Here is a 27,145-nt window from a genome sequence, read left to right as displayed (position 1 = left end):
AGTTGATTCATAAGAGTCTCATAAGCCTTGAGATTATCCTTAATGGTTTCGCAAAATCTTTTATTCACCCTAAAGCATGTCAAAATATCATTTGCATATATAATACGAGAGAAACACATACATTTTTAAATTTAAATAGGGTGAGCAACTTATCTTCAATAGCCTTATGAAATAGGCAAGAAAGGATTTGGGCCACAATGATATATAGATATGGGGATAATAGTCCCCAATACCCCTATTGCTCTTGAAATACCTTGAGCCCTTACAATTAATAAGATATAAAAAAATATAAATAAAAATATAATTTTTAATCCAAGACAGAAATTATATAAAACAATTTAAAAGAGTATAAATGAAAAAAATGACATCCCAAGAAAGACGATTATATTCTTTTTCAAGATCAATTTTAAACATAACTAAAGGACTCTTACCCTTATTTCAAATATAGAATGAACCACTTCTTAAGCTATCAAAATATTATCATGAATACTTCTATTCGAGAGAAAAATTGATTACTCAATATCAAACAAATTATTCAAGAGAGATTTGATATGAGAAGCCAAAAGCTTAGACAAAACATTATATACCACATTACCTACAAAAAATGGGATGAAAAATATAAAATTTTTTTAGGAATTAAATATTTAGGGATGAAGACAAAGAAGGTTCTAGCCTAATCAACCAACAAAAAGGCATAAAAATATAATTAATTAAAGGCCTCAATAAGATAATCTTTTTTAGTATCTTAGTGGTATTGATAAAATTTAAAAGTATACCCATCAGTCCCAAGATTTTTACTAAAGTCGAACGACCTAGAAACTTACACATTTTATATTTGTTAAAGTATCTAATTAACTCAGAACCTTGATCATTAAGAATACTATTCATATTAGGCTAAAGGGATTTAGAATTAAAATAAAAAAAGGGCTTATTCATATCCCCACCATAAAATTGAGAATAAAAGGAGATAAATTTATGAGAGATAAGCTCAGGTTGATAAATATACTATTGGTCACTCTAAATATTATGAATGAAATTTTACTTATATCAATCAATAATTAAATTATGATAAAATTTCATATCATTATCCTCGTTCTGAATCTATTTAAACTTGATCTTAACCCAAGTCTTTAGGTAAACATACATAGTAAGAGTCTGAATGTGATTATAAAGGGATCCCAACTCTATAACATCCTTGTTTAAGATAATAGCAATGACATCTAGAAGCTCTAACTTATTAATATCAACCTTGGCATTAATATCACCCAAAGTATTCTAATTCCACTTAGACAAGACTCCTCTTAAGTAATAAATGTTATTAAATAGAGAAAACATCTAAATATACCAAATATGATGGTAATTTTGCAATGAGTTACTAATAGAAAATATATTTTTCTAATGGATTTTCTTTCGGATATTTCAAGCTATGACTATAAATAAATGGAACAATTATGTTGTTTAACCTAGTCTTTCTTAATATTTTTAAACATCTTATATATGGCCTTAATATTTTTAAATATTTTGTATATGAAAATAAAATATATAAACCTTATACTATATAAGATCATTGGACAAACACAAAATGATGGTGATTGAAGTATCCAATAATATGAGAATCCAATTTGAGAAGCCAAACTCAAAAGAGGTTATGTTGAACATAAAAGCATTTATGTAGTTGTTAATATAAGAGAATCCAATAATATGCTTTTGTCCTATATCAATTTGTGTTGGATTGCGAAGAAGGAAAAAGAGGAAGCAGTGAAGGAGAAAGAAGAAAGAAGATGGATCAAAGGAGGGAGGAGGAAAAGGAGACAAAGTATTGAGAAATGACATGAAGAAAGAAGAGAAGAATAAGAAGAGAGTATGTACCAAAGAGAGAAATGATGGCTAATGGGTAAGCACCATCCATGAAAAATATGGTGATTCTAAGGTTTTCATATATAATTTAGATTATATTACTTAAAACAAAAGCAATTCGCATACCGATCCACATCTAGACTAGTACGCACAATATATTTTATACCATTTTAGGTGGTATGATGATTTTTGCTATATATGTAATTTTGTTTGATGGATTTTACCTTCAATTATTTTATTTTAAAAAATCAAAATCTTGCCTAAAAAGAAAATCTTACTTGGATAAGCTCTGGTTAGTTTCATATGATCATTTATTTTCCTCTTTTCTAGGTATTCATATTATGATAAAAATAACATTATTTGTAATATAAAAGAATACCAATGATCACAAAATGTACTCATAGAAGCTTGCAATCAGCTTTGTACAACAAAAACTTCTACATGGCTTATTATATCTTTTCATAAGACACTCTAATTTTAGTGTTTATTATATCACTTTATAAAGCATCCTAGTTTTAATTTAATGATAATTTGTAATAAAGAATTCTGGAAATGATATTTTTTCTACTTTTATTTAATAATAATAATACTCTTATATCTATCTCCCCCAAAACCTCTTTCACAAATTATGGATCTTTTAAAGAGTATTCTAAGTGGATAATAATATAATTTTTTTTAAAGTGATCCAAAGTCTAAATAGTTCTCTTAACATATCAAGTTAAAATGTGATGAAAAGGTAAAAAAAACCAATAAATTTTTATTAAAGGTTTAAAAACAAAAACAATCTACAAAATATTTATAAAGGTTTCATGTAGAATGTTTTTGATTTGGAGTTTAATTACCTTAGCTAAATAAAATTATAATAATTTTATAAATTTATGAAGTAGTGGAATCTATTTTAAGAACAATGTATCTCATATATTTTGGTTTTACCTTTTTGTAAACTCTTTTATACTCTTTATAAATATTTTCTAATCTACTTTATGGATTTCATAACTTATAAATTTAATTTAATTTTTTTGCTCTTTTATCCGTTCTAACACATTTTAATCAAAATTATGTCAAAAATAGCAAAAATGACTTAAGGAAAATTAAATTGATATCTAATAACAACAACCTATATGATTATTTCTTGACAATACTATTATATTTTTAAGAATTCATACTATATTTATTAAGATATTAATTAAAAGTATTAATTTATTATTTAATATATCATTATAGTCGTATTTGGTTTATTGATATTTTTATATTTTCTTTTGATAAAGGGAGAGAAAAGTATCTCAGTCTTTTACATAATCTAGTGAAGTCATCATTTTCCAAGTAAAAAGAAAAAAAAATAAAAAAGTGTTTCCAATGATCTTATCTTATAAATAAATATAATTTTATTAGTATTATATTTTAAAAATTAAAATTATGTAAAGATAATCTTGATATGCATAAAAGATATTTTAATGAAAGGATGTCTCTTACAACAATATCAGTTATGACATTTAGGATGCTTTTTAGGCTCTATAAATAGAATTGTAAATGACTATAGTTTATTAATTCATATTTCAATACAATTTCTCCTCTTTATTTTTTAAAAATATTATTATTATTATTATTTTGCTACTTGATATGCTAAGAGAGGCTAGTTAACTAACTCTATGATAATATTTATTTATGTTCTCAAAGATAAGATGGATTAAATATTGAGATTAGAATCTCGATCAATCCGATATGTAAGGATGAGTTTTTCATATTAAGACATTGATTACATGTCTTTAAGTTCTTTCTAAACTTTAACTTTTTATTTTTATTATTTTAATATCTTATTTGTTTCTTCATCAAAATTTGTATATCATTGTTTTGCTCCAACAATTTAAGATGAAATTTCAATGAATTTTGGTTAGAATAATAATAATAAATTAATATAATTAAAAATGATTAATTGTCATGTTTTCTTAATAATTCAAGCATTTAACTATTTATCATCTAAATTGAGAATGGTCAGCATTTACTTCTAGTTTTGTCTAATTGTTCACTGTTTGATCTTTGTTGGATTAATTAGATGCATAATTTATGTGAATGAATATTGTACTAAATTTAAAATTAAAAATGAGATATATTATAATTTGAGACTCAAAACCTAGTGTATTAATAAAAATATTATTAGTTTATAGATATTATTTAAAAATTTTCTTTTTTAGTGACAAATAAAAGAATATCAAATCTCATTATATTAATAATAATTTTAGTAGTTTAAAAACATTGCTTCGTACCAAAAAAAAATGCCACGTCTTGTTTCTTTAACATACGAATTCTAAAAGAGTAAGGTACACGAAATTTAACGTAGATGATAGCTGTATATAACGGTGTGATGTCAAACTACCCGCTACGTAGATTGGGTAAATATAACGGAACGATTTTAGAATGTAACGCTTGGGCTGGGTGGCATCTATATAACCCGAGGGCCCACTCTGTTGCAATCACAACAACTTCTCTCCCCTCGCGCGCTCTCCTCCTCTCGGCTCTCGGCTCTCGACTCTCGACTCTCGGCGATCTCGTCGTTCTGCGAAGGTCGGAACTGCTCTCCGACGAACACGAACGGGCACAGCTGCGAGGGTCCTTCCCTTCGATTTTTATTGCGGTGATCTCATTCCTTTCTTTTTTCTCTTGTTTCGTTTCGCTTGGTTCTTCATCCGTCGAAATTTTGATTAGGGTTCAGAATTTTTGTTGGTCTTGGGGTTCTTTTAATCGATTCTTGGTTGTCGACTTTCTTGTGGGAAGATCGATCTTTCTGGTTTTCTCGATCGTTTTTTGTCACCTAGCCAGTCTCGTTCTGGTTTCGATTGGAAAATATGTCTTCTTCGCGTTCTAGGCGTGTGGAGTACGACCGCTTCATCCCGTTCCGGTCGGCGATGGACATGGACTACGCACGCTTTGCCCTAACCGGGCCTTCGAGACCGCAGCGTGATGGTTCGAGGGAATCCCCATCGAGCGTGGCGTACCAAAAGCTTCTTGATGACTGCATTTTGAAGAACAGGTCTCGTATCCTCGCTTTCAAGACTGCACCTGAAGCGCCGGCCAGCATGCTGCCCCAGTTTGACGAGCCCATTCGGCCGCAGAAGAAGCAGCAGAGGCGAATCCCTAAAGAACCAGAGAGGGTTTTGGTAATCCACGGCTTGTTGGATGATAATGTTTTGAATCTCCTCGACTGGGGAAGCAATAATGTGTTGGCGATTGGCCTTGAGGACGCAGTGTATCTCTGGGACGCTGCAAACGAGTCGACTAAGCTTCTACAACCCGTAGAAGACAGAGGACCTATCACTTGCATCCGCTGGTCGCCAGACTGTGCAGTTCTTGCTGTCGCATTTGGCAATTCAGATTTATCCCTGATTGATCCAGCAACAGGACATGTCGTGGATGGGATGGAAGATGAGAACCAGGCCCCTGTGTTGTCACTTGCGTGGAGAAGTAATTCAATCTTGACAGTCGGAAGATTTGATGGCACTGTTGTTGATTATGACTTTAGAAAGGATGACATGTTCATCTGTTTCTATAATGGGCATCGGCGTGGAGTTTGTAGTCTTAAATGGTCCGTGTTGTCAGGGCGGTATTTGGCGAGTGGAGGGCAGGACAAACTAGTGCACATATGGGATGCCTGCATGCCTGTCTCACGTGACCATCCACGTCAACGTCAATGGCTTCATAGGATCAGCAGCCACACTTCCATTGTGAAGGCCGTTGACTGGTGCCCAACTCGGAGCAACCTGCTGGCTTCTGGTGGAGGTTGCAATGATCATTGCGTTAAGTTTTGGAACACCGTTAACGGTGCTTGCTTGAACTCGATTGATGCTGGCTCTGAAGTTTGTGCATTGCTATGGGACAAAAACAAATCTGAATTACTGACCTCCCATGGTTCGCCGAACAATCAACTCACCTTGTGGAATTACCCATCCATGACGAGAGTGGCTGAGGTTTCCGGTCATTCATCCCGGGTTCTTTCCTTGGCTGGGAGTCCACTGGGAGGTGTAGTAGCTTCTGCAGCAGCAGATGAGACAGTCAAGTTTTGGAATATCTTTGAGACTCCCAAAATAACAAAACCTGAACTGCCCTTTGCCCAATTTAATGTCATCATAAGATGAAAAGGTGGATAGGTGGAAATGATTAAGATTCCAAATGGAAGACTTCTCTAGTGCTTGGCATGAAGATCTGTTGTTGGTAACATTGCGATGGGAAGTTTCGTGGTGTCAAAGAGGCAGTACATTTTCATACAAGCGCATGGATTCGAGATCTTCAAATATGAGCGCAACCGCCTAAGGTAAGTTAGAAACCTTACAGCCTTTTACAGCATTTTAGTAGGCTTATTTACAACATGACTATCATTGCAGCTACGAGTCTGATTTTTGTTTCCTATTTATTGTTTATCATTTCATAGTTATCGATATGATTATTGCCCAATTGATGAAACATGTGGTCTATAATTTTTGCCCAATTGTTATAATCTAATTATGTGGTTTAAAGTGATTTTAATTTGCTTCTCTTGTGTTTCTTTTTTGTAAGTTACTATCTTTGTCTCATTTTTGTTTGAGAATTTTTGTGCAGACTATATATTTTGTTGTGTATGCTAATCATGCATAATTAGATCAAACTGATAGCTGCTTATTGTTTTTTTTCTTTTTTGAGTTCAGATTTCTTATGATATTCAATATGGCCTTGATATCACATGAAGACATCACATTGCACACCTACAAGAGTGTTTGACAATCGAGAGATCAATGCATTATAAGAGGTAATTGCCTATGGCCTTATGTTTCTATTTTTTCTTTCCGACTATAAGTTTCCTATGATATAAGTTAAACTTAAGAATTTTATATTCTTTTAGGACTATAAAGAAACTTTGAAGATTGAACTGTGTAGCTCTATTGCCAGAACAAAGCACTTGTAATATGGCCTTAAGTATCACATGAAGATATCACATTGCCAAAACAAACTTTGAAGATTGAACCGTATAACAAACTTCAGATTTCATTTTCCATTTTTTTTTGAGTTGAGATTTCTTATAACATTCAATATGGCCTAGTTATCACATGAAGACATCACATTGCATATCTAGAAGTGTGTTTGACAATCGTGAGATCTATGCATTATAAGAGGTAATTGCTTATGACCCTATGCTTCTTTTTTCTTTTCTAACTATAGGTTTCCTATGATATAAGTTGAACTTCAGAATTTTATATTCTTTTAGGACCATTAAGAAACTTTGAAGATTGAACTGTGTAGCTCTATTGCCAGATCAAAGTACTTTCACATGATGAATTTAAAATCTTGCTATGGTGTCTTTGCTAAATCTTTATTCATAGATACAAAGATATTAAAGCATCTTTGGATTTGCTTAGAGGGTGAAAATATGGAAACTTATGGTGTTGCACAACTATAATCATATTCAACAACTAAGAGATCTATGCATAATTTTGATCTAAGATGTAACTTCTTATGTCTTTATTTTTTGGGTGACTAAAGGTTCCCTAAAATATCCATTAGCCTTCAGATTTTTTATATTCTTTTAGGACCATTCTAGAACCCGTGAAAACTTTTATTTGTTGTAGATATTATTTCACTACGGAGTACTTCATTTCACTTGAAATAGTATTTTTTTTATGTTTATTTGCATATACAAAGATACTAAAGTATCTCAGGATTTTGTTTAGAGGGTGAAATAATTTAGAAAATTGTGGAGTTGCAAAACTAGAATTGTGTTTGACAATCAAAAGACTGTTGATCAACCACTCAGATATTGTTTAAAAAACTGTTCATGAAATGAATAATTTGAAATTTGAAATTTTTCGAAAATAAAGATAAGTTCAAGAATGAAATCCAAGCCTAAAATTTTTTGTTTTTAGTAAGATGTGTCATAATTTCTGTAGAAAGCAGTTATTCAACCTAAGAGAACTGCAAACCACAGTATATACCATAATAGTAAAGAGATACCAAACAAATAAATCTATGAGCTTGATAAAGGTGAGGCATTGTAATTCTGTTTATTATGTTTTTCCCTGTGAAATAAACAAAAATATCAAATTTATATGTCTTTCCATGAATAGATTATGTCTTCTGCAACATAGATACACTTCTGATCCTAAGATAGGGCTTGAAAAATGGTGTCAAATGGGATATAATGCAGTTCTAAAGTTTGGAAGTTAGCTTACTAGACCAACAGTTCATAAATGCTTCATTATAGTGATAGTGGAGTAGTTCGGGTCCTTCCGATTAACAAGATCTTCATTAAAGGTTTCGATTTGGATTTATCTTGCTGAATCAGCTGTAGTTGTAGCAGAGTGGTAGCAATGTTCATGAGCTTGATAGACAAGCTTGCTATGTTTCATATAAATGTTCACCAATTAATGACATGGCTACTATTTCAGTATTTTTTCAATTATGCTATTGTGGTCATTTACCACAAGTTTCAGCATCCAAGCACTATATCTGAAATTTGCCTTTGTAAGTATAACACCGACCTTTGAGTTGGTATTTCTTGTTTCCAACTTCCCTATTTGTTTACTGAGATTAAGGTAGTAGTAGCGGTTGTGATTATTTATTGCGATTCCAGTAATATCACATGTGGTACCAAGTTTGAATTTGACACGATAATTCCGATTGATTTATTTAAGTCATCATTTTTTTTAATAATCTATTCATGATCTTGTTGGTTGTAATGGAGAGACAAATTGAATATTGGGTAAGCATTTGAAGTTTCCATCACCAAAGTTACCATCCCTTCTAACACCTCTACCTCTATGCCCCTTGCCATCATCATATATATCTTGTAAACTATCATTGGCCTTATAGACAAGGCTAATGCGGTGGAGATTGATGATCCTCAGAAAGCTCCAGAGCTTGATCGAGACAAACAAGAAGCTGCAGTGAAGCTCATGGCCAACGGTGCGTGCACCCTTTGCAACACGGGGAAGGTGCATATACAACCTTCTTTTTCTCTTGATTAATGGTTGTTGGTGTTTGAATTATAAAACTAGAAATCAGTTTTATGTTGTGAAATTATGCATTTTTTTATTGATGCGCATATGGTTAGCTCACCCTTATTATCCAGAATAATAATTATTCATACTGGTCAAATTTTGTTATTCTCCCCTCTGTTTCAAATGGTCTGAATATTTCGTACCTGATGTGGAGCCATCCATAAAAGATCATTCTACTAGGTGCTTGTTAGTGTTTGACTTGAAGCCTCACACTTTGAATATAAATTTGAGAGAATTTGTAACATGAATGAACAACTAGTTTACTTTTTTTTTTTTTTTCCAAAAGTGGACGACTTTATATAAAATCTCCAAGCTGATATGCTAGACATTGTTTGTCATAAATGAACTAACAAAATGGAAGAAAGCTGGAAGAACTCGCAAGACTGAATGTTACATCTTTGGACAATGTATCATTCGAACTAGAAGCTCAACTTAAACACACACTTTTCCTTCATTTGAATTAATGAATTGGTCCTCCCCTCTTTTTCTGTGCTTTCTGAACTTCTTAATTGAATATTTCAAATTGTTTTGAAGAGTTCAATTATTCCAAGAATTACTTCAATGCATTTTAGTGATATACTAAGTGAACTGGTTTTGCAAAAAACTTAGAAGTCATCTGTTATTTTTTTGTTGAGCCTGCATATGGATTTTAAGAAGGAATATAGACACCATTTTTAAGTTCCATCATATTTTTTCCTCTTTTTCCCCTTTTCCTCCATAAATTTACAGTAAGGGTCTTTCCATAATTGTCAATATTATAACAAATGTCTACTATTATTCATAACCGTCAATATTTTCAGCTTCATACAATGAGATTTTGCCTAATGTCACTGATTATAGATTAAGTTGTTTGCAAATTGTTTCATGCTTAAAGATATTTCACCTCCAACAATTTTCTCATAGATTGACATTTGTGATGCTTCAGTCATATGTTGAGGCTTACCTTTCATTCATGTTATGATCAAGGCACATTGCTTTTTTTTATCATTCAGGGACAAAGAGACTTAGATCATTGATGTTTCATTTACTGGAATTTGAGAATCAGGTTCAAGTATCCTTTCTTTGTTGAATATTTTGGTTACTCCTTTACTAGAAAGTATCTATGGTGGTTTCTCAAATTTTATCATTGAAAAGTCTACTGCACTAATTAATTCTCTTTCTTGTCTAACTTCTAGCCTGCCTCTTAACATTCTGTAATCTTTTTATCAAATTAGTTATAATTACTAACAAAGAATTGTGACTTCTATTAGTCTTTCTGTTATGTAAGAAAGAAAAAAAGAGATCTTATCAAATTCTGGATTGCATTCTAGATATTGCTCTTCTATTACAGATCATTCATCAATAATATTTTTAGACATGTTACGATTCCTTTAGACTTTGTTTTTTCTCCTTTTGTTATATTATTCATCAATAATAACATTCCATAATCTTTCGAACAAATTAGTTGTCATTACTCATTACTAACAAAGAATTGTGACTTCTATTAGTCTCTCTGTTCCGTAAGAAAGCAAAAAAAAGACCTATCAAATTTTGGAATTGCATTTTAGATACTTCTCTTTATTATAGATCATTCATTGATAATATTTTTAGACACATTTTGATTCCTTTAGACTTTGTTTTTTCTCCTTTATTTGTGTGTTTTCCACTTTGCACTATTCTGACTATATATTCTGTAGCTGATATTTAACTAATCGTTTTATCATTTAAAAACTGACAATTTATCATATTAATAATATAGGTTTTCCTACCTTGTTGGATTTGCATGTAAAGGTACTGAACATAATACCTTCGCTGTTGATGAGTCACTTAAAGACTTCGTACGATTAGCTGTCAGACTTTCAGTTGTTGGCTCCACTTTTCAAAATTGTTTTTTTTCCCACATTTGAACATGAGGCAGCAAATAGTTTCCTCATTGCTCTAAGTATGCATTTCTAGATGTCTAGAATTTAGGAGTATATTATTGCTTTGGTTGTCATGAACAAGGTTCGCAATATCGTACCGTACCGGTGTTTCGACCTGGGCTCGGTACGGTACGGTACGGTGTACCGACCGGTACCCCCAGGTGCACTGAGCGGTACACCTAATTTCAGTCCGTTAAACCCTCCGAAAATACCTGAAAATAAAAAAAAAGTTAGGATAGGGTTTTCAAGTTATAAATAAATATAGTAATAGTATAAGTTTAGCAAAATCAATGTAAATTAGGTAAGAATAGTATCACATATCTTTTTCGGGCTTTGAGGTAGTTTTGTTCGAGGTTCGTATTTCAGCCCGTTATAGATTGAAATATCTACAGAAAAATCATTTGAATTGTTAGACTATTTTATTACAATATAAACTCTAAAATTCAAATTAATTAAATAATTACATATGTAGATATACTTGATTGTTGATTTTACCACCAAAACGAACGACGGGTCTCCACCCAATCTAACATTGGCTCTGAATCTTCGTTGTAGAATTGGAGGTCAATGAGATCAATATGATTCAAATATGTAATTTTAATCCAATATTATTTAAATTATGATAAAATCATCATTTATCTACACTAATTATACGATTAACATAGTTAATTTTTCACTAATTACGTCTCTTTCAACACTATAAACATGACAAATATCCTAATAGGTATTAAAGACATTGAATTGATATAAAATCGAATAAATTTCGATTAAATCATCATTAAAATGACTAATCACAACATTAAATAACTTTAATAAAACTTAATTAAACTTATTTTACTATCATAAATATTATTCAATATTTAATATGCATGAAACACACTAATCATAATCTTAAAGATCTTAATTACTCTCTAATTAAGGAAATCGAATACATACCTCTTGATTAAAAAGCTCTTCCTTTTAATCTTCCCAAATTAGCCTCGATTGAATTTATAAATCGTTGTTTTGTAGAGTTTAGGAGAGAAAAAAAAGTTTAAGAGAGAGTTTAAGAGAGTATAATGAAATAGGGGAGAAGAATGACTTAAATAGAATGAGAAAGGGCTCCAACGGTCAAATTGACCGTTGGAGCACTATAGCACTGCTATAGTGTGGTAACGACCGTTGGAGCATTGTAGCACTGCTATAGTGTGGTAACGATCGAAATCGACCGTTACCGCTAGATATTACATCGTATCGTTCGATACGAGATTTTTTTGAATGTACCGTCCGGTAGCGGGCGGTCTGCGTACCGGTATGTACCGCCCATACCGGGCGGTATAATTCGGTATTGCAGACCTTGGTCATGAATATAGAAATTCAGAAAATAAATCTATCTGAGATATTTTTTTTCTGCTGTTATGTAGTCCATTCTCTAATCTTATATAGGAAATATTTTATTGATGTCAGTTTTCTAGTTTTACGTGACATGCCATATTTAGTAATTTGTGCATCTCTGTGTATTTGCCTCGTTCAAGATTCAGATTGTTCATTGTACCAACAACAACAAGAAGTGAAGATATCATGGGTAGCTACTATCATTTTCTAAAATGTTGTATGATTGGTTATAACCATTGAGTGTCATACAATTTCAACAATGGTGATTTTGATTTATTTACTCTTAAGTGTTGGTGCTATCAGTTTTTTTGGTTATGTTAATGTTGCTCTGAGCTAGGAACTAGGTCAGAGTTTTTTTAAAAAAAATTGAAGAGAATCTCAAGAAGTAAGAAATCATGAAGACAAATGTCCATCTTTAAATATTTTTGTGATTTTAAATGGAATATTAAATGCAAAGCTACCTTTCTTGTGATCTTAGAGTTCTCTCTTGGTGATTGTTATTTGTCATAGCTTGATAAGATTAGTAACCAGATGACACTCACTTAATATGGGTTGTTTCTCTTTTATTTTCAAAATTTGCTATCAAGTAGATGCTAATGCAGACAAATTCCAATGATTTATGACCTCTCCTCGACCTTTAGGTATTAATGTTGGTGTGTTTGTCTTAATGAAATTTGGGACTCAATTGCTGATGGTTTCAGCTTGGTCATTTCTCAGATGATGGCGATTGCAATATGTGGATATGGAATTATGGGATAGTGTCACTTGGTAGAATGTTTTTTCTTTGATTATTAGCTCTTATGTTGTCTAGATTCAACTTCCAATAGCATTTTGTAGTGCTTGTGATCAAGATTTTAGTTATGCTCACTGATCCGAAGTTTTTGTTTATGTTCACTTATCCAAATTGAGAGATTTACATGAGCTCTTAAAATGTTGCTGAAGTCAAGTCTGCAATTTTGTGCCCTTAACATTGGAACTATAAATTTTTATGATGTGTTGTTAGCAAGAAGTTCTTATGCATTTATGATGCAATTATTACTATAGTTAATAAGGTTTTATAATGTGGCATTTTATATTGTTTGCTATGCTTTAGCTAAATTGACTTTACTCAACTCGATACTCAAAGAACATCCTTGTGTAATTTTTACGGTCCTTTTTGCTTATCATGTTATTACTTCTAAAATAATTAATTTGTAATTCTATGATGGTAAATGTACAATGTGAAATATTAAGTGTAAATAAAATCTCACTCAAATTGAAATGACTAGCAAAGCAAATTATAAAGGTATCGTACAAAGCTAGTTGTTAATTGGAACATATTTGTGCAGCATTCAACTGATATCTCAATAAAAGATGCTTCTTAATCAGGTTAAAACACATGTACTTATCCATACATTTTGAAGGTACACTCAATCAGTTACGTTTTGATATGGTAATTTGAAACTTTTATTTTTAGTCTCCATAGGTTAGGCTTTGTAGAATCACTAGATTTGGGTATAAAAGTAGATGCATAACTGAATCATGACACTTTTGGCTCATATCATATTATTTTTTATCACTAAATAGGAAGCTAGCTACTTAGTTTTGATGAACATCTTCTATTGTTTATAAAGCAAATTGTCATGCCCTGTAATTCTTTATGTTGTTTTTCTTCTTTTATTTTTTCATGTAATATGGTATCAAAACTTAATCGTTGACCCGTATGCTCGTCCCTCTTGGATTTGTATGCTATGTTTGTATGTAGTTGTTTTTGCTTTTCATGTACTTTCCAACTTCGATGAATGAATTGAATATTGGTACTAATTCTAACGCAATATGATGTGATATAACACAAAAATACAAAAATTGTTAGTTGAAATCTTTAGGAATGTACAATATATTAATTAATGCTAGCAAATGATCGGATTGATGTTGTCAAATTGACTCTGTTAGAACGTCAATCCTTGTTGTCAATATATTATACCAACTCAGGCAGAACATCAATAACATCAATCCTTATTGTCAATATACCTTGGTTACTTTAATTATGGCTATCTAAAATCGAAACATGAAAAAAATATTGAGGAAAATAATTTGGAGTACATAAATTAATTTTTATGACTTTTAAACATAATATAGTTGTTTGAGGTAAAATTCCAAATTATTTTGTTCTGCGTAATGAAATTTGCCACCAAATTGAGAGTATAACTAAATTTCCTTTGTCATGAGAAAAAATAATAGATAATTTTAGAAAGAAATATTGATAACAATTAAGAAGAAGTTGACAAAACATATAACACAAACAAAACATATAAAATATTTAAAATAATTAGGAAAATATGATTTAATTGAAAGCAGTCTGAAAAATGTTTAAATAAGATTTAACACAATAAAAACATGGAAAATTAAAAATCTACTTATGTTGATAAAGATGTTAGAGAAATGTTTACAAATTTATGAAAATTAAAAATTTCACAAAAGTTGTCTTAGTCTAAGAATATATTTTCCTCAAATCTTGAAAGTCCATAATAGTTTATCACACAATCAAAATCTTCAAGGGCATTCCTATAGACTACACCTATTCGATCCAAAAGATAGTTATCTAATAAGGGACATGACGAGTGCCTACTGGGCCTCTACCTGAACTTCATTAACTCAGACAAACATAGTTCACTCGATCAAGGATCTTTGCTAATTTCCTTGTCCTCAAACACCTATTGCATCAATGATAACATATCTCCTTAGTTTTGATGTAATGCATTACTTAGCTTTTAAGGAATGAACATTTTGATTTTTTTAAAAATAGATGTAATTGAAATAAAGTTTACAAAAGGTAGAATATGGTGATTAGGAATACTTGTTAATTGGCTAAAATATGTTAATTGTTGCCATTTTGTGTGTCTTCATTAAGAATTAATTATAAAAAATACAGTTATCATTTAATAAATATAAGGCATTGTTAGAGATTACATTTTAGAGGAAGGGAGATGCATAGTTGAAAAGGTCATTTTATAAATATAAAGCAGTATTAGAGCTCAAATTTTAGCGCAAGAGAAGCATAGTTGAAATTTGAAAAGATCTACCAAGTTTTCTTTCTAGTCTAAAATATCACATTCTAAATAAAGACCTTAATGATGTTTGATGATGTCTATGATCTATTGTTTGGACTCTGGATTATAGTATCTCTTTCTCTTTCATTCAAATTTGTTAATGATAAAAAATGACTAATAACTTGTTTGTATACCAGGCGGAACATGTTGGTATACTATCTTATATACCAGTACCATACTACTATGATATATTATTGAAACCGATATTGGACTGAGATTGAAAATATTATTTTTTGGTGTGTATTTTGTTTATTTCAATTTGTTTACAAGAGTAGTTCTGATTCATTTTTATGGGCATTAACTTTATTTCTGGTAACATGTGGAATTTTACTGCAAGACAACTACGTAGTTTGCCAACATGGCAACCAATTTTAGTGACTAAGACTTTTAGTTAAAAGCAAGGGCTTTTCAATTTTAGTTATTTTGGGTTACACGAATGAACAAACAGTGTACCTTTTTTTCCCAAAAGTGGACAAATTTAAACATGCAAGATGATATGCTAAACATTGTTTGTAAAAAATGAACTAACAAAATGAAAGAATGTAGGAAGAACTTGCAAGACTCTGAACGTTTACATCTTTGGGCAATGTATCATTCGAACCAGAAGCTCAGCTTAAACACATACTTTACCTTCATTTGAATTAGTGAATTGGTCCCCCCTCTGTGTCTTTGTTAAGCCTTCTGAATTTTTTAATGAAATATTGCAAACTTGTTTAAAGAGTTCAATTATTCCACGAATTACTTCAATGCATTTCTGATTTTAGTAAGATGCGTCATAATTTCTGTAGAAAGCAGTTATTTCAACCTAAGAGAACTGTAAACCACAGTATATTTCATAATAGTAAAGAGATACCAAACAAATAAATCTATGAGCTTGATAAAGGTGAGCATTGTAATTCTGTTTATTATGTTTTTCCCTGTGAAATGAATAAAAATATCAAATTTACATGTCTTTCCATGAATAGACTAGGTCTTCTGCAACATAGATACACTTCTAATCCTAAGATAGGGCTAGAAAACTGGTGCCAAATGGGATATAATGTAGGTTCTAAATTTTGGAAGTTAGCTTACTAGATCAATAGTTCACAAATGCTTCATTATGGTGATAGTGGAGTAGTTCGGGTCCTTCCGATTAACAGGATCTTCATTGAATCTGAAGGTTCTGATTTGTGATTGTTTCAGTCTATGGGATTTATCTTGCTGAATCAGTTGTAGCTGTAGAAGAGTAGTAGCAATGTTCATGAGCTTGATAGACAAGCTTGTTATGTTTCATATAAATGTTCACCAATTAATGACATGGCTACTATTTCAGTATTTTTTCAATTCTGCTGTTGTGGTCATTTACCACAAGTTTCAGCATCCAAGCACTATATCTGAAATTTTCCTTTTGTAAGTATAACACCGACCTTTGAGTTGGTATTTCTTGTTTCCAACTTCCCTATTTGTTTACTAAGATTAAGGTAGTAGCAACGGTTGTGATTATTTATTGTGATTCCAGTAATATCACATGTGGTACCAAGTTTGAATTTGACATGATAATTCCGATTGAATTATTGAAGTCATCATTTTTTTAATAATATATTGATGGTCTTTTTGGATGTAATGGAGAAACAAAATGAATATTGGGTAAGCAAAGTCTCCATCACCAAAGTTACCATCCCTTCCAACACCTCTACCTCTGTGCCTCTTGCCATCGTCATGTACATCTTGTAAACTATCATTGGCCTTATGGACAAGGCTAATGCAGTGGAGATTGATGATCCTCAGGAAACTCCAGAGCCTGATCAAGACAAACAAGAAGCTCATGGCCAATGGTGCGTGCATCCTTTGCAAGAAGGGGATGGTGTATATACCAAGGTTCGTAATACCGTACCGGTATTTCGACCTGGGCTCGGTACCGGTATGGTACGGTATACCAAGCGGTACACCTAGGTGTACCGAGTACTGTAGCACTGCTATAGTACTACAGTACACTCGGACCGATAACAGTCGGTCCGCGTACTGACAACCTATCGGACCGGTACGTACCACCTGTACCGGGCGGTATGGCTCGGTACGATAGACCCACTATATACAACCTTCTTTTTCTCTTGATTAGTGGTTATTGGTGTTTGAATTGTAAAACTAGAAATCAGTTTTATGTTGTGAAATTATGCATTGAAGAACAAGAGAATGAATGTCTGACAAATTACCAATGAGATCATCTAGTATTTTTTTTATTAATGCACATATGCTTAGCTCACCCTTGTTATCCAGAATAATAGTTATTCATACTGGTCAGATTTTTTTTGTTTCCCTCGTGTTTCAAATGGTTTGAATATTTCGTGCTTGACGTGGAGCCATCCAGAAAAGATCCATCTACTAGGTGCTTGTTAGTGTTTGACTTGAAGCCTCCCACTTTGGATAAAAATTTGAGAGAATTTGTACATGAATGAATAACCAGTGTACTTTTTTTTTCCCAAAAGTGGACAAATTTATATATCCAAGCTGATATTCTAGATATTGTTTGTCAAAAATGAACTAACAAAATGAAAGAATGCAGGAAGAACTCGTAAGATTCTGAACGTTTACATCTTGGGGCAATGTATCATTCGAACCAGAAGCTTAGCTTAAACACACACTTTACCTTCATTTGAATTAGTGAATTGGTCCCCCATCTCTCTCTCTCTCTGTTAAGCCTTCTGAATTTGTTAATGAAATATTGCAAATTGTTTTGAAGAGTTTAATTATTTCAAGAATTACTTCAATGCATTTTATTGGTATACTAAGTGAACTGATTTTCCAAAAAATTTAGAAGTCATATGTTAATTTATAAGTAAACCAAAGGGACGTCGCTTGTTTTTTTGCCCGCGTGGGAGAAGAAACCCTCCCCCCGCACCAAAAAGGGTGACGAGGCAATCGCCCCTTTTTATGTTATATATATATATGTATATGTATATATATATGTATATATATATATATAGATATCAAATGTACCTCTCGGTATACAGTACCATATCGTACCGAGCGAATCTCAAAACTCCGATATTGTATGAAATTTCAATCCTTGTCCTCAACATTCATTTATTATTCATTATAATCCTTGTCCTGAACATATATTTGTTATTCATTATAAGTTTTTGGCTTTTGTATATTGGATCTTAAATTGCTAAACTAAAAATGTATGTATTGGAATGAAATCCTACAGAAAGAAACAAGATGTCTAATTAGTTTATGTCAACTAATCTAGACAAAAGTAAATAAATAATGGGTCGGACGGATAGTTTACATTATATGATTCAAGTTTCAAAAATTCTATATATTCTTGCAAAACTCTTAGGATATGCCGAAATAAAAGTTGTAATTGATCACAACAAGAAAAAAGATATAACTTAATTCCTCGATGGTGTGACAAAATTTGAACATTTTTTTTGTATTACAATATATGTCTCTTTAACTCAAGTCCATGATAGTGTAATTAATTTAATTGTCTTCTTTTATATAAATTATTATCTGAAAGAGTCTTCCCGTATTTTCTTAATTTCTGATTTTTTTTTATTTTAGTACACTTGTTAATGGAGCTATCTCTTGATCTTCCAAGGCATTCCCTCATTAAGATATTAGGACAAGCTACCCAGTTGATATATGGATCTGAAAATTGAATAAAAGTTACATAAAGATTGCATCTTTCATGAAACAAATAGGATAAATATTTATATAGTTGGGTTTCCTTACCACAAATGGAGTACCAATAGACTAGGTTAATTAAAAATGTTCTCACCTTGAACGTTAGGCAGGAGGCAAGGTTAGGAGGAACAAATTTAAATGGACAAATTTATCTTATATAAGTATGTGTTAGACGTAAATAAATTTTTGCTTAGTTGTAAACAAGATGAAACATGTTCAATCTAGTAGAGTTATTATGTTGATGTGAATGCCTCAATCGAGAACTTCATTTTCTCTAGGATTTTCTGCATTGGAAGTCGTTGTGTCATAGGTTAGTGATATGTTCAGAGATGGCTATGCTTAATTTCCCCCTTTCTCCACCAAAATCACAGCCATAGAGAAAACAAACTTTCTTATGTTTTTATGTGTTGGCAAAAAAATGTTTCTCATTGTTAGGTTTAAACAAACGAATAGTGCCATGATTCAAAGGCCTCTTTGTTGTCTAATTAGACATAAGTATATTTATTTTTCGGATCTACAATTGTCACTTTTAAATTCCTTCTAGGTGTTTCAATTTTGATCTTTCTCAAAGAAAATTAGTTTCTTTACTTGATTTCTTGTTATGAGTACCAATGTTTCTAACACCGCCAATGTCGGTCCCAAGCCCGAATGAAAAAGGTGGAGGGTTGCTTAAGGCCATAAAAAGCCAGTGTTGAAAACATGTTAGTACTCATAAGCATGATCCTAATTGTTTCATGGTAAGACTAGTCCGTCACAATAAATTGATGCAACATATATTGACCTCTCCAGTTATTATGAGAAATAGAGTTTTCTGTTCCTAATTCTAACATTTAAAGTGCCCATTAGTTCTTTAAATCAAGGTTCGCCGTACCGTACCGTACCGGCGTTTCGACCCGGGCTCGGTACCGGTACGGTACGGTATACCGCTCGGTACACCCAGGTGTACCGAGCGGTACACTCAGGTGTACCGAGCACTGTAGCAGTGCTACAGTGCTACAGTGCACTGCTACAGTGCTCGGTACGGGCGGACCAGTACAGGGCGGTCCGCGTACCGCTAGCCTGTCGGACCGGTACGTACCGCCCGTACCGGGCGGTACAATCCGGTATGGCAAACCTTGCTTTAAATCAAGGTCTGCAATACCGAATGATACTGCTCGTACCGGGTGGTACATACCGGTCCGTCAATAGACCAGTACACGGACCGCCGGCTACCGAGCGGTACCATCAATTAAGGCATTATCGTTATCGATTGAGGTGTTATTATCGACGGTGATCGAGGGAGAAGAAAGAAGAGGGAGAAGACGAAGAAAGAAATAGGAAAAAAAGGTAGAACCTGGATGTCACCTCTCTCCTCCTCGTCTGTCGACGACTTCTCATCTGTGCGCGGGAGAAGAGGCATCGGCTTGTGGGGCGGAGAGAAGCGAAGATTTTTTTTTTCTTCTCTTCTTGGGCAATGTCGCCTCGGGCATCATCGCAATATTTTTGTTTTTTAGATGTATTTTTTTTTTTATCTGCGACGTCGCCCCGCATAGAGGTAAACTGTGCGGTTTACCTATATATATATATATATATATATACACACACACACAGCGGTATACCAAAATATACCACTCGGTATATAGTATCATACCGTATCGAATAAGTCTTGAAATTTTGGTATGGTACAAAATTTCAATCCTTGATTTAAGTGACTTCTTTTATGGACTAACATGCAAATATCGGGACTGTGTAACTTATATATCATGAACTATCATTGTCCATAATGTAAGTTACTCATCTAAGAAACCAACAAGTATGCTTTCTGTGGATGATAATTGTTAGGACGGGAAACCACAGCATGTGGATAAGGTTCTTAATGGTGAAATTTTATAGGTTGGATCAAGGTATGCAATACCGTACCGTATTAGTATTTCGAGGTTGGCTCGGTATGGTACAGTATCGTATACCGAGCGGTACGCTAGGGTGTACCAAGCAGTACACCTAATTTAGGTGTAAGACCCTCTGAAAATACCTAAAAAAAAAAAAAAAAGTTAGGATAGGATTTTTAAGTTAGAAATAAATATAGTAATAGCATAAGTTTAGTAAAATCAATGTAAATTAGGTAAAAATAGTATCACATATTTTTTTCAGGCTTTGAAGAATATCTTATGCAAGGTTCGTATTTCAGTTCAGTACGGATTATCCTTATGTAAACATACCTCTTGATTAGAAAGTTCTTCCTTTTAATCTTCCTAAATTAGCCTCGATTCAATTCACAAATCGTTGTTTTGTAGAGTTTAGGAGAGCACAAATGTGAGAAAAAAAGAGTTTGAGATAGTTTAAGAGAATATGAGAATGTAATGGAGTGAAATAAAGGAGAAGAAGGGTTTAAATACCATAAGAAAGGGTTCCAATGGTCAATTTGACCATTGGAGCACTGTATCACTATTACCGATCGGTTTTAAATATTTCTTCCTCTTACTGTAGCATTGTAGCACTCTAGCATGTTTTGTCTGGTAGCGGGCGGTTCGCGTACCGGTATGTCGTCGGATCGGTACGTATCGCCCGTACCGGGTGGTACCATTCTAAATTGGTTGGATCAAGATTGACAATCCTTGGAACATGATGAGATAAACTACTCCACTCTATTTGACTTTGTGAACTAAAACTTGATGGTTAATTTTTTTTTTAACTTTTTATTGGCAGCTGCAATGACATATATGAATCTCCAATTGAATTGTGAGAGACACGATGGCTATGCAGGTCCATTTCTCAAAGGATTTGGACTGCCATTTACAAGGACAAGTCTCCACATTGTTAGTTACAGATGTTCTTCTGTTTCTTCTTTGCATTTTGTTCTGTAATATTTTGTGTCAAACATTGAAATAATTATAGATGATGTGTTCCATATTACTTAATAGAAATTCTTTTGCTTTTTGGCTTTCCACGTGTTCAAAAGTGTTCTTTCTTAGTTTAGAGGATTCCACAATAAGTTTATGAAGAAACTAATGTTAATTAAATTATTTTTTCATGCATATTATGTGAATGGATATGGTTTCTTATCAAATCAATTTACAACCTGATTTGGCAATTTTGTACTTGAATAGTTGGGTCTGTCTTCAATATTTGATGAAATTGTTAAAACTGAAGTAACCAGGCACATGCAACCTACTGATTACTTGAGCTTGTTTGGGGAAGAATTCAAATGAACTGAAGATTATTGGGAACAATTCATATTAATCTGTTGTTGCAGATAATAATAATGTCATTGTCATCTTCTTAATGCTTGTGCGGGCTATCTGTCTTCATTCTTATCATCTCGTGTTTGTTGGTTTCATACCAAGTTTAATTATGAATAGACAATTTACGTTTTGGCTTTCTAAGTAAGCATTTATTTTTCAATCTTCAGGCAAAAGCAGCATGTGTATTGATTGATTTATGCTTTGGACCATTATCACCATGGATATATACAATTACTGCAAAGGTTTCATCTTTTCCCATAATAAGTCTACATATTAAGTCAACAACTTGTATTTTTGTAACTGCATCGACCCTTTTTCAGGTTGATCTTGCAATTGAACTTCCGGAGGACCTCTTGGTGTTATTCAAGTAATTTCATCATTCTTCTTGTTTTTATTACTGTTATGAAGGCTTAATTCTTTATTATAATGAATGCTCGTTTGGTTGGTTGGTTGGTTATGAAGTCATGGATACAAGTGCAAGATATTGATATGATGGATATGGGCATGTATCAATGTATAATGTTTACTATTTAATGTGACAAAATTTGGTATTTATTTAATGTTAGAATAGGTAGATGTATATAAATCATGATTCGTCATAATTAACCTATTCATCATGAAAATATATAAATAATGTTTGGTGAATTATCTAACATAAGCAATTAAAACTATCTATGTTTGATGAGTACTTGATCATTTCTTGGTGCAGATCTGACCTTTTTTGTGGTCAATACATTGTGATTTATTGTGGACGATCAAAATTATCAATCATTAATTTTCTTGTGAAATAATCTTCTCATTTTGAGAAAAATGTTATTTGATTTGAACATCATAGTCCTAGCATAACAAAGACTATGAAGTTCAGAGGCAATTTGTTCTGCTGTGGTATAATATTTGATGATGATTGTTCAGATGGCAATTAGTTTCACCATTTGATGATGTATGATAATATTTCAAGTTTGCCAGCAGTGGTTGATGATTGTCGAACTATGTCATGCTAGTATAATACTAGCATGGTGTTTGGTTTTATACCAAGGATGTCCTTGAACACACAATCAAGCACAAGGCTTGTTCCAGCTATATGTTTAAACCGTGCTGATCGGCATGTATTGTACTGACATGTCCATCCTGATGAACTAAAAAAACACTTTCTATGACCTATCATAGATGTTATTTTGTGATCCATCTATTACCTTATTGTGAAGATTCCAACAATATCAGTCATTTGTACACTTGAATAAAACCTTGATCTCTTGAATTTGATCATGATCATGATAGCAGTTATTGTGAAACTGAAAATTTTGTCTGTTGGATTGTAATTTTCCTTTTTTTCTAGAGTACCAATAAAGAACCTACTGTTTTGAGTGTTCTGATGATACAACTATGACACAGCCTTGTACAGAGTTCTTTGGAGTGTTGTGCTCAACTCTTATGGGACTTTTATGGACCAATATAACTACTGTTGTGGCTTGGAAAGCTATATATTTCTTAATGGGTAGCAGATTATTTTTTACATGTTTCTTAGATACCAATATACACTTAAAATATACACTTCAAATCCTGTGAATGCAAGTCCTTTAGTTCTAGTTACTGTCATTTAGTACTTTTTAGTTCATGAACCCTGTATGTGACATCCATCTTTCATCTGTGTGTGCTCAAGAAATTATGAATTTCATCACAATGCCCCAGTTATTATCCAATTTCTCTAACAGTTATGTCCAGGATACATCTTGACTCTATGATTTCGCAGAGCTGATTTTATCAAGATTACAAAATAGGATAATAAGTTGTATCACATATTATAATTTATAGACTGGCCAAGGACCTTGCATTTGATTAGGTACTAAGATCTTACTGATACTTATTGCATTATGATCTTAATTTTTTACTGATTTCATCAGGTTTTTTTTGGATATGCACAATTGGTCAAAAAAAAATCAGTTGGGTCCTGATGCAATACCTTGTTTCTGTGGCATTTATCTAGCAACAGGTTTTAGTATGAAAATGTCTCTTTGTGAGTTCCACACATTGCAGCTACCAACATGCATGTGACAGCTCTCTTGCACACTTTCAGTATGTTGTTTCTAAGACTAATGAAGTTTTAGCTCCTGATTGTTTTTAAGGTACAATAAAACAGTTTCTTTATGGAACCATATATTCTAACTTCTAAGAACCTACAATGGAATATTTTTAGTGTCACATTTTCTGCAGGCACATTTGACGAAAAGAGCATTTCCTGTTATTTACTTATGGTGGATCATGTTTCTTATGTAGGATAAGATTTTTTTCATGCAGCTTTTTTATGCATGAAACAATAAGGATCCTACCTGTGAATTTGGAATTAGCTATGGTTGGTTTATTCAAATCCTGCAAGTCCTTTAGTTCTAGTCATTATCATTTAGTACTTTTTAGTTCATGAACCCTATATGTGACATCCATCTTTCATTTGTGTGTGCTCAAGAAACTGTGAATTTTGTCACAATGCCCCAGTTATTATCCAAATTCTATCCACTTCCTCCTGAATAAAAATTCAAGAAAAGGAAAAAAAATCTTGATACACTTTCGTATGATAGATTATGCACTTATTTTCATGCTTCATGTTTGGTTGAGTTTGTTCATAATGTCCCTACCAGGTGTTTTCATAATCTGCTAGCCATGCTTATGTTGCTTTGAAGCAAGGTATACAATTTGAATGGTACCGTTCGGTACGGGCGGTACGTACCAGTCCGACAGGTTATCGGTATGCGGATTGTCCGTTATCGCCTGGCACAGCTCGGTAACGGTCGATTTTGACCCTTTCTCATGTTTTTAAACCCTTCTCTCCTATTTCACTCCATTTTATTCTCACTCTCTTAAACTATCTCAAACTTTTTTTTTCTCATATTTGTGTTATCCTAAATTCCATTACACCTAAATTAGGCGTATCGCTTGGTATGCCATACCGTACCATACCGAACCAACCTCGAAACACCGGTATGATATGGTATTTCAATCCTTGCTTTGAAATATATCTTGCTGGCCTTGTCTGGGCATATGGATGATGTACTGTCAAAATATAAGGTTTGACCTATTGAAGTATCAAGCATAATTTTGCTTACTCTTTCCAGTCAGATAGATGATGCTTTTACCATCCGTGTAGGAATTTGAACATAGGTTTCTATTTCTTTTGGAGATGCTAGAACCCTTCCTTGATCTTGTGATTACTGGAACAAAGAATACAACTTCTGCTTATGATATACACTTGGAGAAATAGAAGAACTGTTGTATTGCATTCAATGTTATATGTACTGCATTATGAAGGCCTGCCATTCTTCCTTTTGTGGAATCTGAATGGAGATGTGGATCTATTGCACCAAGGTCTACTGTAACAGTATATGATAATATCATAGGAAAAATAAAAAAAACTTTAACATCTTTATAGTTTATACTTTATAGTGCTTATTTTTGGAGATGCAAAGAGAGAGAATGAAGTGATCGGTGAAGACTGTAGTTTAAAAAGATGTGAGAGTCAAAAAAGAAGAAATTAGTTTTTGTTTTTTTTTCCCTGCAACAAAAAGAATCTTATCAAATGCACCTTGTTGGTTGTTACATTACTTGGTTTTCATTTAGCTGACAATATACTGTCTTCATTGTCTTTCTATATTGCAGTGTACTCCTTTTTGTTTTGGGGTCACATATGTCATTTCCTTTAGATATTGACCTTTGCAAATATTCATTTCCTAAGGTGGCTGATCAAGAGTTTTAGCTGTTTCTTCTGACTTTGTGATATGTTCTCATGGGGCTTCTAGCACATCCAGTAATCCGGATGAAGCAAAGAGAAAGATTGATGCATCTAAAGCTGCCACAAGAAAAGATGTACTCCAAGATGCTAATCTGTAGTTTGCTCCTAGAGATCTGTCAAAAATTGTTCTGACAAGTGTTTCCAATTATTTTACGGGGGACTGGATCAGATTGAATTTCGGTTGTGGTGTTTCAGAGGTGAATAAGATTTCAAATAACAACTTTCAGAATATTGGTTTCTTTGCTGATTACTCAATTTGAACGTTTGGCAGCTGATTTGTGTTCCCAGCATGACATAATCCCAGAAAGCCATGAAGCTGCAATAGAAGCCATACTCTTGGCTGCAGAATGTTATGTCAACTCATTCTTTATAATCGATTTCATATGGATGCAATTCAGAGCTTATGAATCAGATGAAAATCATTGGATCCAAATTCAAGAATAAAAATGGATTAGTGGTGTTTTATGAAGACCTTAAGAGATGTAATGTCAATCTGGAGACAATAGCTTATCTTGAAAGTTAAAGAGATATAACTGTTCTACAAATTCTGCTTCTGCTAAACTGGACCTTGAATCTGGGAGAATTTTGGCTCTTGGGAAACCTTGTACATATTATTTTGAAGGTAATCAGCAGGCTTTGGAAATATCACAAGTCGACATTGAATCAGCTGATGTGGCAACATTGATTAGGCAGAATCAACCATTGCTTTGTCACTTTGTAATCCTCCTTCAGAGTCTCCCCTCTTTCTACTGCATTCTGCAACTGAGTTATCCTGTTCTGTAGAGAATGTTAATGACATTATACTGCAGTCAGCTGCAAATCTTAGTGGACAAATTACAACTTTGTACACCCAACTGAAAGCAAGCAACATACAGCTTGAAATGGAAAAGTTACATGGGCCGCAAAGGTGCTGGGCACTTCTTGAAAGATTAATAATAACATCTTCTGGAAATGATGAACGGACATATCCCATTGGCATCAAAAGTGCTGGTTTCATCTACAGAACTTTATTCCACATTTATCGTGGATGCAGAAAATATCCAGATTTTCAAGTTGCATATGTCCATTTTCTAGATTTTTAGGATGGATGTCAGTATCTTGAAATGCAAAGCAATACTTGAAGGGACACATGTTTATTACCTCTGATCTTTCACAAATTTTATCATTTTTTTATCAAATTTTGCGGATGAGTTAGCACTTACCGATAATTTAGTAAAAGAATTTTTAATCTGCA

General features: G+C 32.9%; 1 protein-coding gene across 10 annotated transcripts; it reads left to right on the top strand.

Moving 5' to 3' along the window:
* Nucleotides 1-4,348: 4,348 nt before the first annotated feature.
* Nucleotides 4,349-27,145, top strand: LOC135678314 (cell division cycle 20.2, cofactor of APC complex-like). 10 transcript variants are annotated; one of them, XM_065190962.1, is made up of 8 exons: nucleotides 4,349-6,163; nucleotides 6,534-6,634; nucleotides 8,692-8,813; nucleotides 9,872-9,924; nucleotides 22,298-22,372; nucleotides 22,451-22,497; nucleotides 25,855-26,108; nucleotides 26,183-27,145. In XM_065190962.1, the coding sequence occupies exon 1, from the start codon at nucleotides 4,701-4,703 to the stop codon at nucleotides 5,985-5,987; it is 1,287 nt and encodes a 428-aa protein (XP_065047034.1). In that variant the 5' UTR covers nucleotides 4,349-4,700; the 3' UTR covers nucleotides 5,988-6,163; nucleotides 6,534-6,634; nucleotides 8,692-8,813; nucleotides 9,872-9,924; nucleotides 22,298-22,372; nucleotides 22,451-22,497; nucleotides 25,855-26,108; nucleotides 26,183-27,145. The 10 variants fall into 10 exon arrangements, 9 of the variants coding, with proteins under 9 accessions (XP_065047034.1, XP_065047071.1, XP_065047066.1 ...); XM_065190999.1 differs by adding an exon at nucleotides 24,764-24,906 and having other exon boundaries at nucleotides 25,919-27,145; XM_065190994.1 differs by adding an exon at nucleotides 24,764-24,906 and having other exon boundaries at nucleotides 25,855-27,145.

Source organism: Musa acuminata, chromosome BXJ1-1, assembly GCF_036884655.1.
Source record: "Musa acuminata AAA Group cultivar baxijiao chromosome BXJ1-1, Cavendish_Baxijiao_AAA, whole genome shotgun sequence".
Lineage (NCBI taxonomy): Eukaryota > Viridiplantae > Streptophyta > Magnoliopsida > Zingiberales > Musaceae > Musa > Musa acuminata.
This window is presented reverse-complemented; position numbering and strand designations above follow the sequence as displayed.